The sequence below is a fragment of the Microcaecilia unicolor genome, chromosome 14 (genome assembly GCF_901765095.1).
Source record: "Microcaecilia unicolor chromosome 14, aMicUni1.1, whole genome shotgun sequence".
NCBI classification, from domain to species: Eukaryota; Metazoa; Chordata; class Amphibia; order Gymnophiona; family Siphonopidae; genus Microcaecilia; species Microcaecilia unicolor.
Window position 1 is genome coordinate 31533038 of NC_044044.1, and position 16954 is coordinate 31549991.

The 16954-nt window shown below is 43.4% G+C and overlaps 1 protein-coding gene across 1 annotated transcript in view; it reads right to left on the minus strand.

Annotated features, from left to right (window-relative positions):
* Nucleotides 1-8152: 8152 nt before the first annotated feature.
* LOC115457338 (transient receptor potential cation channel subfamily V member 6-like) overlaps nucleotides 8153-16954 on the minus strand; it is a 35660-nt gene continuing 26858 nt past the window's right edge. Inside the window, exons 7-15 of the mRNA XM_030186754.1 lie at nucleotides 15229-15375; nucleotides 14509-14721; nucleotides 14277-14363; nucleotides 14105-14181; nucleotides 13708-13873; nucleotides 13457-13523; nucleotides 13083-13351; nucleotides 10876-10982; nucleotides 8153-10546 (exon numbers count right to left, since the gene is read on the minus strand). Of these exons, the coding sequence (XP_030042614.1) occupies nucleotides 10222-10546; nucleotides 10876-10982; nucleotides 13083-13351; nucleotides 13457-13523; nucleotides 13708-13873; nucleotides 14105-14181; nucleotides 14277-14363; nucleotides 14509-14721; nucleotides 15229-15375 (1458 nt within the window). The 3' untranslated portion in view covers nucleotides 8153-10221. The remainder of the gene's footprint in view (nucleotides 10547-10875; nucleotides 10983-13082; nucleotides 13352-13456; nucleotides 13524-13707; nucleotides 13874-14104; nucleotides 14182-14276; nucleotides 14364-14508; nucleotides 14722-15228; nucleotides 15376-16954) is intronic.

The window sequence follows — 16954 nt, forward strand, 5'->3', positions numbered from 1 at the left end:
ATTTTTATACTATGTATGTTTTGTCGTGATCTACATAGGATATAAATGAGTACAACAAGAAGGATCCCAATGTTTTTTTAAACCAAAGAGTAGAGTGTTTCTGGGTTTCTCATTGGCTTGAATAATGTACCAGAAGGAAGCATTTTCCATACAATTAGAGGCTTAAGGACAAAAGTTCATTTTAATGGTACTGTGAGAAAATATTTTCTCAGTGAGAGGGTGGTAGACATTAGACTTCTAGCGGATGTCTCAGGAGTAAAAACATGGGCACATTGGGGAGAGTCAGTGTTTTAATATACCTTAGTTACTTCTTGGGTATCCCTTACAACTCATTATACCTTCTCCCTCCCCTTCCGTGACAGGTCTCTGAACTAAAACGCTTGTTGAGGATTCCCTGAATCTTTTCTGCTTGAGGATGCTTTATTTAATTATATGGTTGTTGCCACCATCTAATAGAATTAGGTTTAGCATATGGTACATATACAATAATCATTGTTGTAATGCTTGGATTTAGTAAATTCTGTGTGGTTTTTTTTTCTTCTTGATGTGTATTTCTTTGCTTGTGTGTAGACCACATGGCTTCTTTCATTGTATTTCAGTGTCTTGTAGATATAAAAGAGGGAATTGTCCAGGCAGGGTTGACAGTGTGGAACACAGGTTTGAGGAGGTGCTGCCCATCCTCAGGGTGGGGCAGGATTATGAAAAGGGGGCTCTCTGAGGCCTTGCATGTTTTTGGCCATTGACTAGGGAGCAGAGGGAGGTAGTGAAGGGGGCTGCATCTCAGGTGCTCCATGGGAGGGGAGGAGAGGGGTTGTCTGTCCAGTTTGCTTTTTGGATTGAACCACCAGGAAACTCAGAGGGGCAGTGTCCAGGAGGGTGAGGAGGATCCATATGCCAGAGGGGAAGAATTTTGGTCCTGAGATCTTTTATTAAAAAACAAATATTGAAGTCGTGTATGAATCTGAGGAGAGACACCAAGTCCTTCTCCAGGTTCCCTAGGATTCAGGAGAATTGAACACTGGGAGCAGAAACTTGATGCTGGGCTTGTCTGGGTAGATCTTGGTTAGAGATTTTAAGCGACTTTCTTTCTGGAGTGGTTAATCATGGAAGATTGACATCTGGAATTTTCAGATTCTGTTTTCTTTCTGTACCATCTGTGTTACTGTTCAGTCTTTTCTTCTCCACGTTGGATTTACAGTTGCTAGAGTACCAAGGAGTAAGTTATCTCCTAGCTGGACCAAAGGCTTCTCCATGCTCAAGAACTTGTTCCCACACACTGTAGCCTCTGAAAGTAAACTCCACTAGTGCTACTGGGCATGTTCCCAATATATATCTCTATATATGTATCTATATCTATATATGTAATTATACTGTCCTTCATCCTCCGGAAATAAAGAGGAAGGTTCTCAGATGCAGGGGGAGCCTTGGGGGAGGGGAAAACTGAGGCAACTCTCCAGTGTCCTGCACTCTTCACCCAGTAGTTTTACCTCTATAATGGTCTACAGAAATCAGTCACAGCATAATCCCTACCTCTTCCCATCCTCTCAGTCACTGGCAGGAGGCATACGAGTAAGGTGCTCTGGCCTTACAGCATCTTCTGTGCCAACTTTATGATAATGGAAAAGGACCAGGGTTGGGTTAGTAAAAGAGTAGTGGTTTTTATAATCTGCAACCAAAGCAGGTCATATATTATATACATTTACTCTGTTTCTAGTGGGCTCATATAATCTAAGGTTTGTACCTGGGGCAATGGAAAGTTACTTGAGATGCCCAGTGTCACAAGGAGCCACAGTAGGAATTGAACTTAGTTTCCCTGGTTCTCCATCCAGTGCGTTAACCGAGACAGAGAAATAGAGAAAGAAGTTTCAAAGTTATTCAGTACATACACAGGGCCAGATTCAGTAAATATTGCTCAAAATTACGTGCCCCTTATAGAATAGTGCTTGACATGAGGACTTTCACCTGATGAAACCTGGTGTAAATCCTGGTAATCTATAACACTGTACCAAAATATTTGGAATGCCCCTGACCCGTCTATGCCCCTCCCATGGCCATGCCCTTTTGGGTTGTGTGTGAGACAATTTGAGCATAAAGTGTTATAGAATCGCATGTAGGCAGATCCATGCATAAGTCCAAATTAGTACCAATTAATGCCAATAATTGTCCAAATTTGAGATCTGCGCACAAGCTAATTAGTTACTGAGCCATTAACAACCTATTGTATAAAACATGTGGGAACCTGTGTAAAGTACAAGCAGACACTTATCCTTTCTTCAGGCTAGGTGAAAATGTGGGTTTTGCCATTTGTATTGTACTGGGGCTGGTTCTGGAAGCCCATTTTATAAATGGTCATAGACAATGATGTTTGCCTTATAAAACAGGCTTATCGTATGGGCATTCTCCTGTAAAAATATTGGTCCCTATCTATTATATGTATATATTTGCCTATATGAAGGTATTTATTTGAGATCCCCTTTATTGGTTTTCTCTTCTGTAAGCATTATGCAATTTATTCCCCTCAGAAAGTCCCGTTGAGAATCCGGCAAACGATTCACCCACCGACCAAAATGAAAACCTGGAACAAAGTAATGGAAGAAATCAAGAGCAAGACCAGGAATCAGGTCAAGGTAATGACCATGGAAACGGTAAAAGAAGAGGTAAAGGAAAATGTCAGGGTGGCCACGGAGAAGGCAAAAAAGGTGGCAAGGATGGACAGGGACGCAAAGGTCGTGGTCAAGGACGAGGACAGCTTAGTGATGTGGAACAAGGCCTACTTGGTGCACAACGTGTCCAAGCTGTTGGCCAGGCACAACTCCAAGTTGATGGCAAAGGAAGAGGCCAAAGAAAAGCACAAGGTGGTAGCCAAAGAAGAAGCCAACTTAGTGACTTGGCACAAGACCGACTTGGTGATCTTGGAGGACAAGGAGGGCTTCTTGGATCTCTGGTAAGTGTCATTATTATAGTACAGCTTTTGTCAGCTTTTTAGTAGTAATACAGCTGAACATTTTGAATGTAGGAACCAGATTCATTCCAAGCGCACAGTGTGAATGAATCCATAGCAGTGCAACAATATTGTGCTTTTGGCCAACCAGGGGCAAAGAAGAAAATTAACTGAAAACATTCTTCTTCAACAAGGCCTACAACGAGAACCTATAACCTTACTAAGTCACCTCACCAACCCACTCAACTATGAACACCCACCTTCTATAACTACCCTAACAACTCTCTTCTTTCTTCCCTCTTCCCTTCCTTAATCGCTACACATTACTAAGTGTATCTGATATCCTGATTCGACAATGTTAACAAATCTATGTAAGCCACATTGAGCCTGCAAATAGGTGGGGGAATGTGGGATACAAATGCGATAAAATAATAAAAAAAAAACTATTAATTTCACAGATGGAATAAAAGCGCTGACTTAGTATAGGTTTGTTAAATGTCTGTGTGCATAACTGAAAAACAGAGAGAAAAGCAGCAGAACTGGGGGATCTTAGTGGGAAGGAAGAGACATAGGAGGAAAAAGTCTATGGAACAGCACAAGAAACTAATGCAGAGATAAAGGGCCTGACTCCTGTTTCTGAATGGGAGAACTCACGCTTTTCTGTAATAATCAGGCCACAGGCAGCAACAGGATAGCTTTGATGGGTACCACTGTAGCCAGAACCAAATTTGGTTTCTTCTGTGTAAGTCATGAAACGTAAGTTGTCTCCAACAACAGAATCAAAACCTATTGAACAGGGGTTGGGGGGGGGGGGGATTAGAGCACAGGTCTTTCAGAAGTTAAAAGATCTGAGGAAGTGGTCGTCTAACTATTTGCTGACAGCTACAGTAATCCGAGCACTCCTGTAGATCGCTCACTTTCAGCATTGCCAGTTGGTTCTAATGGCATTACTAACAGGATGAACCAACCCTAGCTTTGCCCAGGTGAATCTAAGCACTTACAGCGTCGCTTTTGCTAGAAAGAGCTGGAAAGTAGTAGACCTGAACAGAGCTCAGCCTATCAGCTACTGAAATATTTATATAGTTATAGGCTGGATTGATTTTCAGCTCCCTCCACAGCTACCTCATAATAAATGTTCTGCCTTGTTTTGGATTTTAGGCATAGAAGAGGCGAAAGGATGCTGGAACACATCGGACTCTCCCTTCCTGGCTGTCCTGCTTAGCTCTCTTGCTTTTCTAACTCTCCTGCTTGGTTCTCTTGCTTCACTCATCGAAAATTCCAAACTAAAAGCTGCAATGGGCAAAAAGCAATAAATTGCATACGTAATGTTGATCTCAGTCTCTTTTTATCATGATAAAGAATAAGAAATTTAATTATTAGACACAGCAAAGTGGGAGAGGTTAATCCCAAGAATATTGAATAGATAGGGCTGCTTCCCGGTCATCTGCCATTCCCTTGAATTCAGACAAGAAATAACTCAGATATACATAGGAAGTATAAGGTCAAAAGGTGAGGAATTTTGGGACACTGTTCTCCAAAGATCCAAATATCTGTGTGGAACCCCACTACAGGCAACACTCCATTACACCATTACATTTCTATTCCAAGACTTTGGTATATGTGTGAATGCCGATTGGACTCCACCCCCATTGCCATGTGTCTGATCATTGGCATATCAGGGTAGATAGGAAATGCTAATTGGCCGGTCCCATCCTCCCATCATTTTTTCAGCAGTTCATGCTTTTGTCACCCTACTTATGAATCAGTGTGGTTCCTGCCATGAGTCCCAAAGATCTGTATTCATCTGTCCATGGTCTATTCAGGATTACACATATCAGCCTGATAGCCACAGGGAAGTTCTGCTAATGACTGGGAAAACTGATAGAAGAACCTGAACAAAAATCTCATAAATTCCCAAAGGCATGAGAGAGAGAGAGAGATATGAAACAAACAGCCAAAGATCTAAGAAGCTTCAATAAAGTACCAGAGGGTAGAATGTTTCCTAGAACAATAGGTCTTCCTATGATATTGAAGGGAGGGAATTCTCAGTAGTCCAAGGTCAGTAATATCCATGTACTGTAGGCATTTTCCTATGCTCAATGGTCTTCCAATCTAAGTTTGTATCTGAGGCTATGGAGAATTCAAACATGGCTTTCCCGGTTCTTAACCCATTACTCTATCCATTAGGCTACTTCAGTGAGATACAACAAGAAACACAATTCAGCCATGCCTAGGGTAGATCCAACTGACATTATTAACAGAAAAAGGGAGAAGACCAGAGATCAATTACTACCTGTGACAGTATAGTAATAATAGGAATCCATGAGTAGCTTGGTAGGGTCAAATGGCCCTTATCGTCCAACACTAACATTTGTAAAAGTTGAGTGGGTTTGAGGTGCAGAATCATACTGAACATGCAAAGCTCATTCTTGCATAAGATACAGAAAAAAAGGATCAGTTACTTGCAGCGAAACCAAGTATTATTATGAAAGGCCGGAGTGAGTTGAAGTTCAGAAGGCCCCCAAATATCATCTGCATTAACAATAGAGTGTTGTCAAAATGTACATCAGGGGCCCATCCCAGTCCTAAGCTTGGGTCTCTCATCTCATGCACCTGACTGAATCCAGCCCCATATTCCCAGTCTGAAAACTCAAGTAATGCCAAGGAACCGCATGTACCTGTACACAGTTATTTACCCACCTGGGATTCTGGGAATGCAGTTTAGTTTCATTTAGAAACTACCAGAAAATTGCTTTGCACTGGCCGAGTCATTAGGGCCTGTGGAAATCATGACGGGGCATTGGGTCTCAGGTAAATACATTTTGAAAGGACAAAGAAATAGGGATAGGCTGTCATTTGCAATGACATAAGAACATAAGTGTTGCCAAACTGGGACAGACTGAAGGTCCATCGAGCCCAGCATCCTGTTTCCAACTGTGGCCAAATCCAGGTCACAAGTACCTGGAAAGATCCCAAAACAGTACAACATATTTTATGCTGCTTATCTTAGAACTAACAATTGTGCCTGTGCTCTGTCGAGCATCAAAATATAACAAAATATTTAAACACACATGAATACAAGTGTATTGCTTCTTCAGCTTATTGAGAGTGGAGTAGTCTCATATATAACACACAATAAAAATTATTTGATTTTTCACCCAATGACTGGGTGTATTATCTGTGTGTATTGTCTAATCATTGACTTAACCTCCACCACCCTTTGCTAATCTTATATATGAAAATATATTTCTGTTTATCAATATGCTATCATCTAATTTTATGCAGCACTTAGCTTGAACAAGTTGGTGCTCTTAAAACCCTGACAGCTCCCCGTTTCGTGGCTACTTTTTCAAGGGGGAGTCACCAGTTCAAGTAACTGTCTCAAGTGCAACTGCAGCATTACTCTGTCTTAGAACTAAGCAGTGGATTTTTCCCAAGTTCATTTTAATAATGGCTTATGGGCTTTTCTTTTAGGAAGATATAAGTACATAAGCATCGCCATGCTGGGACAGACCAAGGGTCCATCGAGCCCAGCACCCTGACTCCGACAGCGGCCAAAAGAACAAACCTTTTTTAAACCCTGCTAAGTTAACTGCTTTTACTACATTCTCTGGCAACGAATTCTAGAGTTTAATTACACATTGAGTGAAGAAATATTTTCTCTGCTTTGTTTTAAATTGACTACTTTGTAGCTTCATTGTGTGCCCCCCCCTAGTCCTAGTATTTTTGGAACGAGAAAGCAAAAGATTCACATCTACCTGTTCTACTTCGCTCCCCTCAGCAGTCTTTTCTCCAAGCTGAAGAGCCCTAGGGTGGTAGAGCAGGTGCTGAGGAAACATGATCATAAACATACCGAAGAAAAAAGCTGGCAAGTAGATTTACTCCCTTCCCCTCATAAAGTAAATTATACCCCCTCTATACAGCAAATGGTTAGGAAATAAGTAGGAACATAGGGCCAGAGATGCTGTGTTAGGTTCACGTATTATGCAAAGGTTGAAAGGTATAACTTTCAGGTCAGGAACATCCTACAGCTCTTGGTCTGCTACAAGCTTTCAGGGATACCTCCTGAAAGTGGGGGTTGGGACATTGCCGCACCATAGATCTATTGAGGGAAAGGGAAATGGGACTTGATATACCGCCTTTCTGAGGTTTTTGCAACTACCTTCAAAGCGGTTTACATATATTCAGGTACTTATTTTGTACCTGGGGCAACGGAGGGTTAAGTGACCTGCCCAGAGTCACAAGGAGATGCAATGGGAATTGAACCCAATGTCCCTTGCACTAACCACTAGGCTACTCCTCCACTAGCAACATTCCATGTAGAATCTCAAATAGGGAAATGGGACTTGATATACTGCCTTTCTGAGGATTTTGCAACTACCTTCAAAGCGGTTTACATATATTCAGATACTTATTTGTACCTGGGGCAATGGAGGGTTAGGTGACTTGTCCAGAGTCACAAGGAGCTGCAGTGGGAATCGACCCCCCAGGATTCCCCTCTGCACTAACCACTAGGCTACTCCTCCACTTCTTACTCTTTGGGATTCTGGGATCTTGCTGTTCTACATGGAACATTGCTACTGTTTGAGATTGTGCATGGAATCTTGTTAATGGGACTTGATACACCGCCTTTCTGAGGTTTTTGCAACTCCATTGAAAGCGGTTTACATATATTCAGGTACTTATTTTCTACCAGGGGCAATGGAGGGTTAAGTGACTTGTCCAGAGTCACAAGGAGCTGCAGTGGAACTCAGTTCCTCAGGATCAAAGCCCACTGCACTAACCACTAGGCTACTCCTCCACTAGCAACATTCCATCCAGAATCTCAAATAGTAGCAACAGAATCTCGGAAAGGGAAATGAGACTTGATATACTGCCTTTCTGTGGTTTTTGCAACTACATTCAAAGCAGTTTACATATATTCAGGTACTTATTTTGTACCAGGGGCAATGGAGGGTTAAGTGACTTGCCCAGAGTCACAAGGAGCTACAGTGGGAATGGAACTCAGTTCCCCAGAATCAGAGTCCGCTGCACTAACCACTAGGCTACTCCTCCACTATTTTTCATCTGTGAACTGCATGGATACTGGTGTCACCATGTTGATGGCATCAGTGGAAGGTGCCAAGCCAGGACTGAAACAGAAGAGCCAGACTCCAAACTTCAACATGTTAAATAAAAAAGTAAACTTTAATTTGTAGGAGAATTCACAGTTATTTGCAGATTCACACAGTCCATCCTTGGAAGGGGCAAACCACACTTTGCATCTTCCAACAATACCAGTAGTCTGAAAGGTCAAACACTGGTAAAGTATCCACCCCTTCCATAGATCAAGACATTCAAGTATACAACAATAGTGTCTGTTTATAATATCTTAAAATACACAGGATGTGTGACCTTTGACCAGTCCCTCAACTGATGATCAACTTACAAAGATTTGTGATTCTTGAGTGCAATATGAGAATCCCTACAGCAAGTTTCAGTGTATCATGTTGAAGGTCCCACTATTTCCAGATAACATTGAGGAAAGAAAGACCTCAGCTTCACCCTGTGTTGAGGAAACTCTTCCACACGAACTGAAGTCTTCAATACTGGAGATTGTGTTAGACAAGGTCAAAAATATGAGGATGTCATTGGTTTTTTAATTGTCTCTACTCATACCCTTCTGATAAGGCCAGTCTTGTATACAGAGATAATCTAGGAGTACTCAACCAGTATAAAAACAAATAACCGGGGACCCAGTTAATGAGCCCTCACTGATGCCAAGCACTTTGGCTGAGGCAGAGGGAGCAGCTAAGAGATGTGCCAGTAAGACATATCAGATATGGGTTAGATGACTGCCAGTTGCTTATATGGGGAGTTGTGTGTAGGGAAGGGGGAAGACTCTAGAACACATCAATTCATCAGGGTTGAGGAAGGCCCTACCTTTCCAGAGAAAAACAGAACCACTAGACTCTGACTTTGAACCATTTCAAGTAGGTCTACCCCCTTTACTCACTGCTAGGGGTATTATGGAAGAACCATCCAGCACAAGGGAGAGGAGAGATGGCCTAGTTCTAAGGCTGACCCATCAATATCCCAGGGATTATTTCTGTTCTTGCTATGGCCTCTTATTATACAAAAGAACACATTATGGGAACACCCGTACATGTTGAAGGTCACCCCAACATCACAGCTGTATATCAAATTACCATTAAAGTGCATTAAACAAAGGAAGAAGGGAGAGAAACACCTCCATACTACCACCGGGGTAAGATCTGATCTCTTAGAGGTTCCTGACGACAGGAGACTCATCGAGAAGGGGGCGGGGGTCGTCACAAAGACAATGGGGACAGGATAGAGTAGCTTGATGCTTGGCAGTAGAGGTAATAGTAGAAGAAGAGGGAAATCACTGATTTATAGAGGTGCCCTGGTGATTTTTCACATTAAAGAAGGCTGATTTATGTATCTGCAAAACAGCAAAATTCGGCTAAGTTCCCTCAAGCACCATGACGCCACCTCATACAACTGAGGCAAAGATGAAAAGGTGCTGCTAGACAGAACCATGGCTTGCCTCTGTATAGCAGTACCAGATTGTTCTTTCACATATTATATTGCATTTAAAAGTAGAGCATACTATAATAAAAATCAAATGTTAAAGCTCCTCCATCGAGTCCAAACACTGATGGCAATGTGATCTTTGTGGTAGAGTAAGTAATGATCCAAGTACCAAATGACAGGGGGATATAGCAAAACAGCCCCACTATGATAGCATCAAGACTGTTCTTGAGGTAAAGGGAAGAGAAAATAGTTTTATCATCCGTCCATCCATAGCACAAGAAGGTATATTCCACCAGGCAAGGAAGGGAGAACACAGCTGTAGCAGCTGTCCATGCTGTAGAAGGACTATTCCAAAAGGGTATGGAGAGGGTTACGGTGCTTCTATGTCCTCGGATTCCCTCATAACATAATGATGTGATGAAATTGACTCCTGTTTTTGGATGGATTACTGCTACCACAGATTACAGAATTCATACCACAAGAAACAGTATTATACCACATAACGAAGTGGTGAGGACAAGTTACCATATTTTATGCCGAAGACTTTAGGTTGTGTTATGTTCACAACTTTTCTGGTGAAGGATCATCCCAACCACAAAGGAAGTAGGTGGGGCAGAGTAAGGCAAGGTCCGGTATGTATGAAGGGAAAAAAAAAGATAAGATGTCCTTGCACCAAAAAAAGCATCTTTTCCCCTTGATACCACTCACTTCTGGTAAAGGTCCAGTAATCCTTACAGACTAGATCAAACATGGTAGACTTCCTCTTCACCTTCCATGGCATAGTTGACCTTTCCTTGGAGATGATGGAGATGGTGAATAGCTGTTTCCCTCAGGATCTTCCAGCCCCGGCTGGACCTTTGCACAGATGTATTACGAGAAAGGAGGGGTGGTTTTGGTGGTGGTGTTGGCGATGGCGGCGGCAAAATTGCAGTTGGCTTGGATACTTCTTCGCTACATGGATGATCTATGTAATCTTCCAGTTCTGCCTTCTCCTGACTCTCTGGGCGGCTGAAGGCGTTCACATACTTCTGGACCGTCTGTTTGGTATTATCCCTGCGTGCTTCCACCCTGCCATAAAATGAGATGCAGGAGAATAAATGGCTTGATTATTAGTGGTCCTGGCTAGAGTGCATGCTTGCTCTGTGTTCAACTAGCCAGTCATAGACACCACAAAGACCTCACATGATAATATTTGTTTTACAAAGTTATTTTTGTTGCAGATTTTGAATCAACCTTAGCACAGTAGGTCCCAATTTGCAACTGAATACGCAGATTAAATGGTCCACTCTGCTCATGCTCCCAGAGTAATGTGTAACTTGAGCTACTAGATTGGAGAAGCGAACTACCTCAGCATTATGCTGTACACGGGCTGTTGAGCCCACAATGGCTGTGCATACCTGAGGTACCATCTGTTTCCTAGGCCGTACTCTTTCCCACAGATCCCCAAGCGAGGCCACAGCCAGCGTGGCAGCTTCCTTTCTAGCATTACTGTGGTTGCAACCACCTGTAAAATATAGGAAAATTACTCAATTTAACTCTGGTTAGTGTTCTGTGGTAGGTTTATTTTGCAGGTCTCAGAGCAGGATCTTAAGTCAGAGACGTTGGCTATATAGTAACATAGTAAAGACAATCTCGCTGTCCTTCCATGGGCAAAGCAGGGGTAGAGTTGCAGTGGATTTGTTTTAATTTGTACAATATGTGAGCACACATTGTACACGGAAAACCAAAGACTGGAGGGATGGATTCTTAAAACAGTTGTTTATTAATGAAAAAAGACTCGACACAAGCGTTGTGTTTTGGCCTTTAGGCCTGCATCAGGAGTCTCAGTTGACGGAGAACAGCGGATATAAACGTTTAGAAGCAAGTGGTATGGTGATCAATAAGGTGGTTCTCAGTCAACAAAGAACAGTTGATGCGAACGTTTAAAAGCATGTGATGTGGTGATCAATGAAGTTGGTCTTTAAAAATGCTGAAATTCAATTGTCTATGCACAAGTTTCTTCGGAAAAGGTCTTTTTAAAGACCAACCTCATTGATCACCATACCACATGCTTCTAAACGTTTGTATCAGCTGTTCTCCGTCGACTGAGACTCCTGATGCAGGCCTAATGGCCGAAACACAACGTTTGTGTCAAGTCTTTTTTCATCAATAAACAACTGTTTTAAGAATCCGTCCCTCCAGTCTTTGGTTTTCCGTGGTCAAACATCCCACTCTCTCCCATATTTGTATTCTCTTGTGGGGCGTTAGAGTTCTTCGCTTGTTGCGGATTATCTGAGCACACATTGTACACCTTTCTTTTGAGCAGGTGTAAATTCAAGCTTCAGCATTTGAGTGGCATTGGGCTGGAGCTGGGAGTCCTTTTTATATTTAAAAAAAAAGGCAATTAGGTGTCACATTATAAAAGATGACCCATGGAAATTCTTATTAATCAGGCCAGTGCCTCCCAATCCAGAAACCCTCTAATTTTTTATAGGTTGCCCCCCAGTTATGGAACGAGTTCTAAATAGACACTTCATTGGTGGTACGTTCCATTAATTGGTGTTGGTATTAATTTGTAAATACATGAGTAACTGACTTAGGACCCTGTAACTCTTTTCAATAAACTTAACGCCTAATTTCTTCATTATACAAATTTTTTTGGAGGGCGGGGGAGCGTGGACAGGTCAGGGCTAGGTCAAACAATTACATGCTAAATTTACAGAATTCTGTCAGTTATGTATATAACAGACATGTCAACAGCTGTCTAAATGCCGGCAAAATGCTTGCGACTAAAGATAAGCATTAAAATGCCAGCTTAAGACTCCTATTCTAGAACAGCAATTACTTGCGTAATGTTGATATACAATTTGTGTTTAGTACCCAGCCATTTTAGCACCGAGCTTTAGGCGAGCTTTATAAAATTAACTCCAAAGTGTCCCAATTGCATCTTTCAGTCATTCTGTCTTAGTCTCTAAGTCCTAATGTTGTAAAGAATGGCTTGGTACTGACACTCCTGGTAACAAGGCCCTTCCTGTGTTTTTCTCCATGACCATTATGTCTACCTCGTTATCAGATAGAATGGAAACGGATCCGTGTGACTCAATTTGTGATCAAGCTGTGTATTGTAAAGAGTGACCGAGGGCCAATGTGCACTGAGAGCTTTAAACGGTCAACTGGAGAAGTCAAAGCTACAAACACCATAAGAACATAAGGAGTTCCTTCCACCTATGAGGGCAGACCCAAAGTCTAGCAAGCCCAGAATCCCATTTCCCACAGTGACCAGTTCAGGTCTCTCGGAATCAGCCAGCAGATCCCAAGGAGAAGATTCCTTCCCTGTTGTTCATTCCCAGAAGTGGCTTTCCTTAAATCTGCCTAAGTGAAGAGCTTTCCATCAGTTTGACCACCTTCTTTTCTGTGATTTTTCCTTTCTCGTACTTTGAAAGACAGTGCAGTAGGTGGATTAGTAAGCATAAGCATATCGGGGCCATAGCTGCTTGTATAAACACGTTGTACCCATATAAGGAAGTTATTGATATGACTGAGCTCATATCGATTCTGGAAAACACTGCATGCTTCTCAGCATTGCGCAGAGTTCCCATGGCACATATATGCTGTGGTCTCTTACCTGGGCTCTCCACAGTTCATATCTTTCGTTTGCAACCCGCCAATGGGTGTCGCCCATCATGGCGATAAGCAAGTTGAGCATGAGGAGGGCTGCGAAGATGCCGAAGGTGAAGTAGACAATACTGAACATGAATGGTAGATCCACATTATAATTGGCTGGTCCATCAATAATTGTGAGGAAGAGTTCGAAAGTGCTGAAGAGTGACATGGGGTAGCTGTTGAACTGCCCTAGCTGGCTGTAGTCCTCAGTCTGGAAAATGATGTAAAAAGCTGGTGGAAGGAAGGAGATTGGCAAATGAGAGGGGTTGGGGGAACAGAGACAGATACATTACCCTCTGCTGTCGGTAGGATACAAAAAGAAAAATGATCAATTACCTGAAGCAAAACCAAGTATTACAACGGCCATGAGCCAGCAGAAGCGCAGGAGGTCTCCGAATATCATCTGCATTGAAAAGAGCACCGTCAAAAAAGTCACTAGATTGTGCGATACCATTTCTTAGTCCCTGCACACATCCCGGGTGTCCCTATCCTCCTCCCACCCACATCCCTCCGTTTCCTCTTCTTTCCCAGTCACTGGTCTAGGCTTCTTTTGTTCTCTCGGCTCCCTTCTTCCTTCCCGGCTGTACCTTTTGAATCATGATGGTGAAAGGTCCAAGCATCTGGAATCCACGAGTAAAGTACATGACATAGCTCCATCCCAGCAACAAGGCAAAGGACATTGGGACAATCTCCCCATCTGTGTTCGTAAGACGCATGACCAGGGTCACCAGCACCATGCAGGCATACAGGATGCTGAAAAGGAAGATTGGAAGCAGTGAGGGAGAGAAGTGCACAGAAGAGCAAAACTGGCAGAATGCTCCCCCTTTCTCACCATGCTGAGCACTCTTACCCACCCCATCACGATCTCCATCACCCCCCACACATGGGGAGCCCTTTCCCTTCCCTTCACTTATGGTCTGCTCTGGCACTGGATGCCCTCTGTTGACCCCTTCCATGCCATCCCTTCTGGAGATGTTGACTTACATCATAATACGAAATGGCCCCCCAAGAACAGTGTGTCCGAAGTAGCGAGTGGCTCCAACCCGCAGGATATCTGGAAGCTAAGAGAATAGGGAATTAGGAGTAGAGATGTGGAGGAGGGGGGGGGGGGGGGGTAGGAAAAGTTTCATGTTAGAGTGGAGAAGGGGCATCTTACCTCCAAAAATAAGATGGCAACGGCTCCGATCACACTCACCAGCTCGCCTGCTAGCCGAAGGTCATCTTGGTAGCTGATGTAGGCTTCCTATTAGGAAAAGGATGACAATATGGTATCCAGTGTGTGAAAACCACTCTATGTTATGTTGGACATGTCACACTGTCTCTTCATGATGTGACTGATTCTCTCTCCTTCTGGGGTGAGGGGGAGGGGAGAAGGAGACAATATGTACCTGCAGGCTTTTCTGTACATAGATGGTGATGTCCCTGGAGTTGTTGGAAAGCTGGGCCTTGAGCTTCAGAGGCCGATAGACGCAGCACATGGTGAAACAGGTGATGTACACCAGGTAGAAGAAAGCTAGGCAGCAGAAGTAGGGACGGCCAAATTTGCACCATTTCAGGCTGACCAGTTGCTTCACTGGGGTCAGGTCCAGGATGCGGTAGGCCTGGCAAGGGGAACGAAGGCCGGCGAGAGGAAACAAAGAAGAACGGAAGGGTGGGGGGGGTCCAAAAGTAAGGAGATAAGGGGTGAGGAAAGAAAAAAAGAGCAAATCATTAATCTATAACCACTGACCCCATGCTGAGCCCTTCCTCCACAACAACTGCCTTAGAGATCCCCAACTCAATGCACTCCAGCTCTTCCACCTGGAAGCACCAACTGTCTTCTTGCCAGTTTCTGATAATTGTGATGCTAAATGCTAGTAGAGAAGTAGCCTAATGGTTAGTGCAGTGGGCTGAGAACCCAGGGAATCGGGTTCAATTCCCACTGCAGCCCCAAGTGACTCTGGGGAAGTTATTTAACCCTCTACTGCCTCAGGTTAAAAAAAAAAGATTGTGAGCCCACTAGGGACAAAGAAAGTACCTTCATATAATAAAGATATAAACCACTTTGATTGTGCCACAGGAAGACAGTATATCAAATTCTATTACTGCTACCCATTAGTTCTTCCTACCTCTCTCTTCTTTGCAGAGAGAATGAGTTCCAGAACCGAGAGGTCATCATCCCACGAGTCAATCCCGGTGAGGTCATATAGGGTAGAGGTCAAGGGGCCAAAAGTCCACTGTATGTGTTTTCTCTTCTGCAGCAAGTGATGAAACATCTGGAGAGAGAGGGAAGGAAGAATGAAGTAGGTATTGTGATAGTCACATCCAGGATAGTTGGGTTAAGGCAGTTTCAGTTTGAAATACAAGTCCCAGAAGGCATTGCAGGCAAGGAGCCAGGGGGTGAGATGAAGAACCCGGACTGGACTCCTAGCTGCAATCGGGGAAGACATGGGTGTAAGCTGGCAGGATGTGTAGATTGGCTGCCACTAGGGGGAAAAAGAGATAGGAAACCCTGTGTGCAGGAGCTCCTCATTAGTCTAATGCTTAACTCAGCTGGTATGGCTGTGAGGGAAACTAGTGGAAGGAGAATGAATGGTTGTGAGAGCAGAAGCCAGGGATTGATTAGGCAGGTGGGAAGAAGTCTCAGGAGTTCAGTTCAGGAGGAGAGAAGCAGTTGCAGGCTGAAATTCCTTGGGCAAGAGAGGTCCCTAAAGTACTGAAGCAGGCTGAAATCCCTTGGGTGTGAGGAAGTCCCTAAAGTATTGAAACCTCCTGAAGGTAAAGGCTGCTTTGTGATTTAACTGGGATGATGAACTGAATGAACTGTTTGTCTTGGGAATTGAACTACTGTTTACTGTGCATTGGATAAAGAGCCCAGACTGAAGCTGACTGTGAGCCTGTATTGAATCCTGGTAGGTGCTGGCAGCCTACTGCTTAAAGGGGACTATTTGCCACACGTGTTCAGGTGGCTTACATGTGCTTAAGATTAAAGGCAAATGCTGCTGTTGGAACCGTGTATCAGGTCTACTAGAAACCTGCATGGCATAAAAGTCTTAAAATTGAAGTTGCTGGTGGACATTTGTTTCTGGATTGTACCGGGAGCGCTCTCCCTGGTGACAGTATGATAGAAGAGGCCACATTTGATTTTTTTTTTTTTGAGGACAAGGTAGGAGGGAGGTTGATTTGATCTATTAAAATTGAATTAAATCGCCTTTCCTCTAGAGATGACAAAACGATGTACATAAAAACTTACTAAAATTAACAGGAAAATAGGAGAAGAATGCCAAAGGAAAGAGAACCAATGAAGAAATGAGAGATAAATAGAGAGGCAGAGGCTTCATTGTTAGTGAATCCTGAGGAGATTACCAGGATCTACATGAACAGAAAAAGTGGTCTCGAAAAAATGGTTTTTTTTTTAGGAGAGCTTTGAATTTAGGGTAGGAATGTTCGAGGTGAATAGGGGCAGGAAGGGCGTTCCAGAGGGAGAGTTGGGGGAAGGAGCAACAAGCATGGATTATATTGATTACCACTGATTTTTTCCAGAATCTGAATGCATTTTTCATGTTGTGAATGAGAATGTCAGGCTTATTTTCGAAAGAGAAGGGCGCCCATCTTCCGACACAAATCAGGAGATGGGCGTCCTTCTCTCAGGGTCGCCCAACTCGGCATAATCGAAAGCCAATTTTGGGTGTCCTCAACTGCTTTCTGTCGCGGGGACGACCAAAGTTCATGGGGGCGTGTCGGCACCGTAGCGAAGGCGGGGCTGGGGCATGATTAAGAGATGGGCGTCCTCGGCCAATAATGGAAAAAAGAAGGGAGTCCCTGACGAGCACTTGGCTGACTTTACTTGGTCCA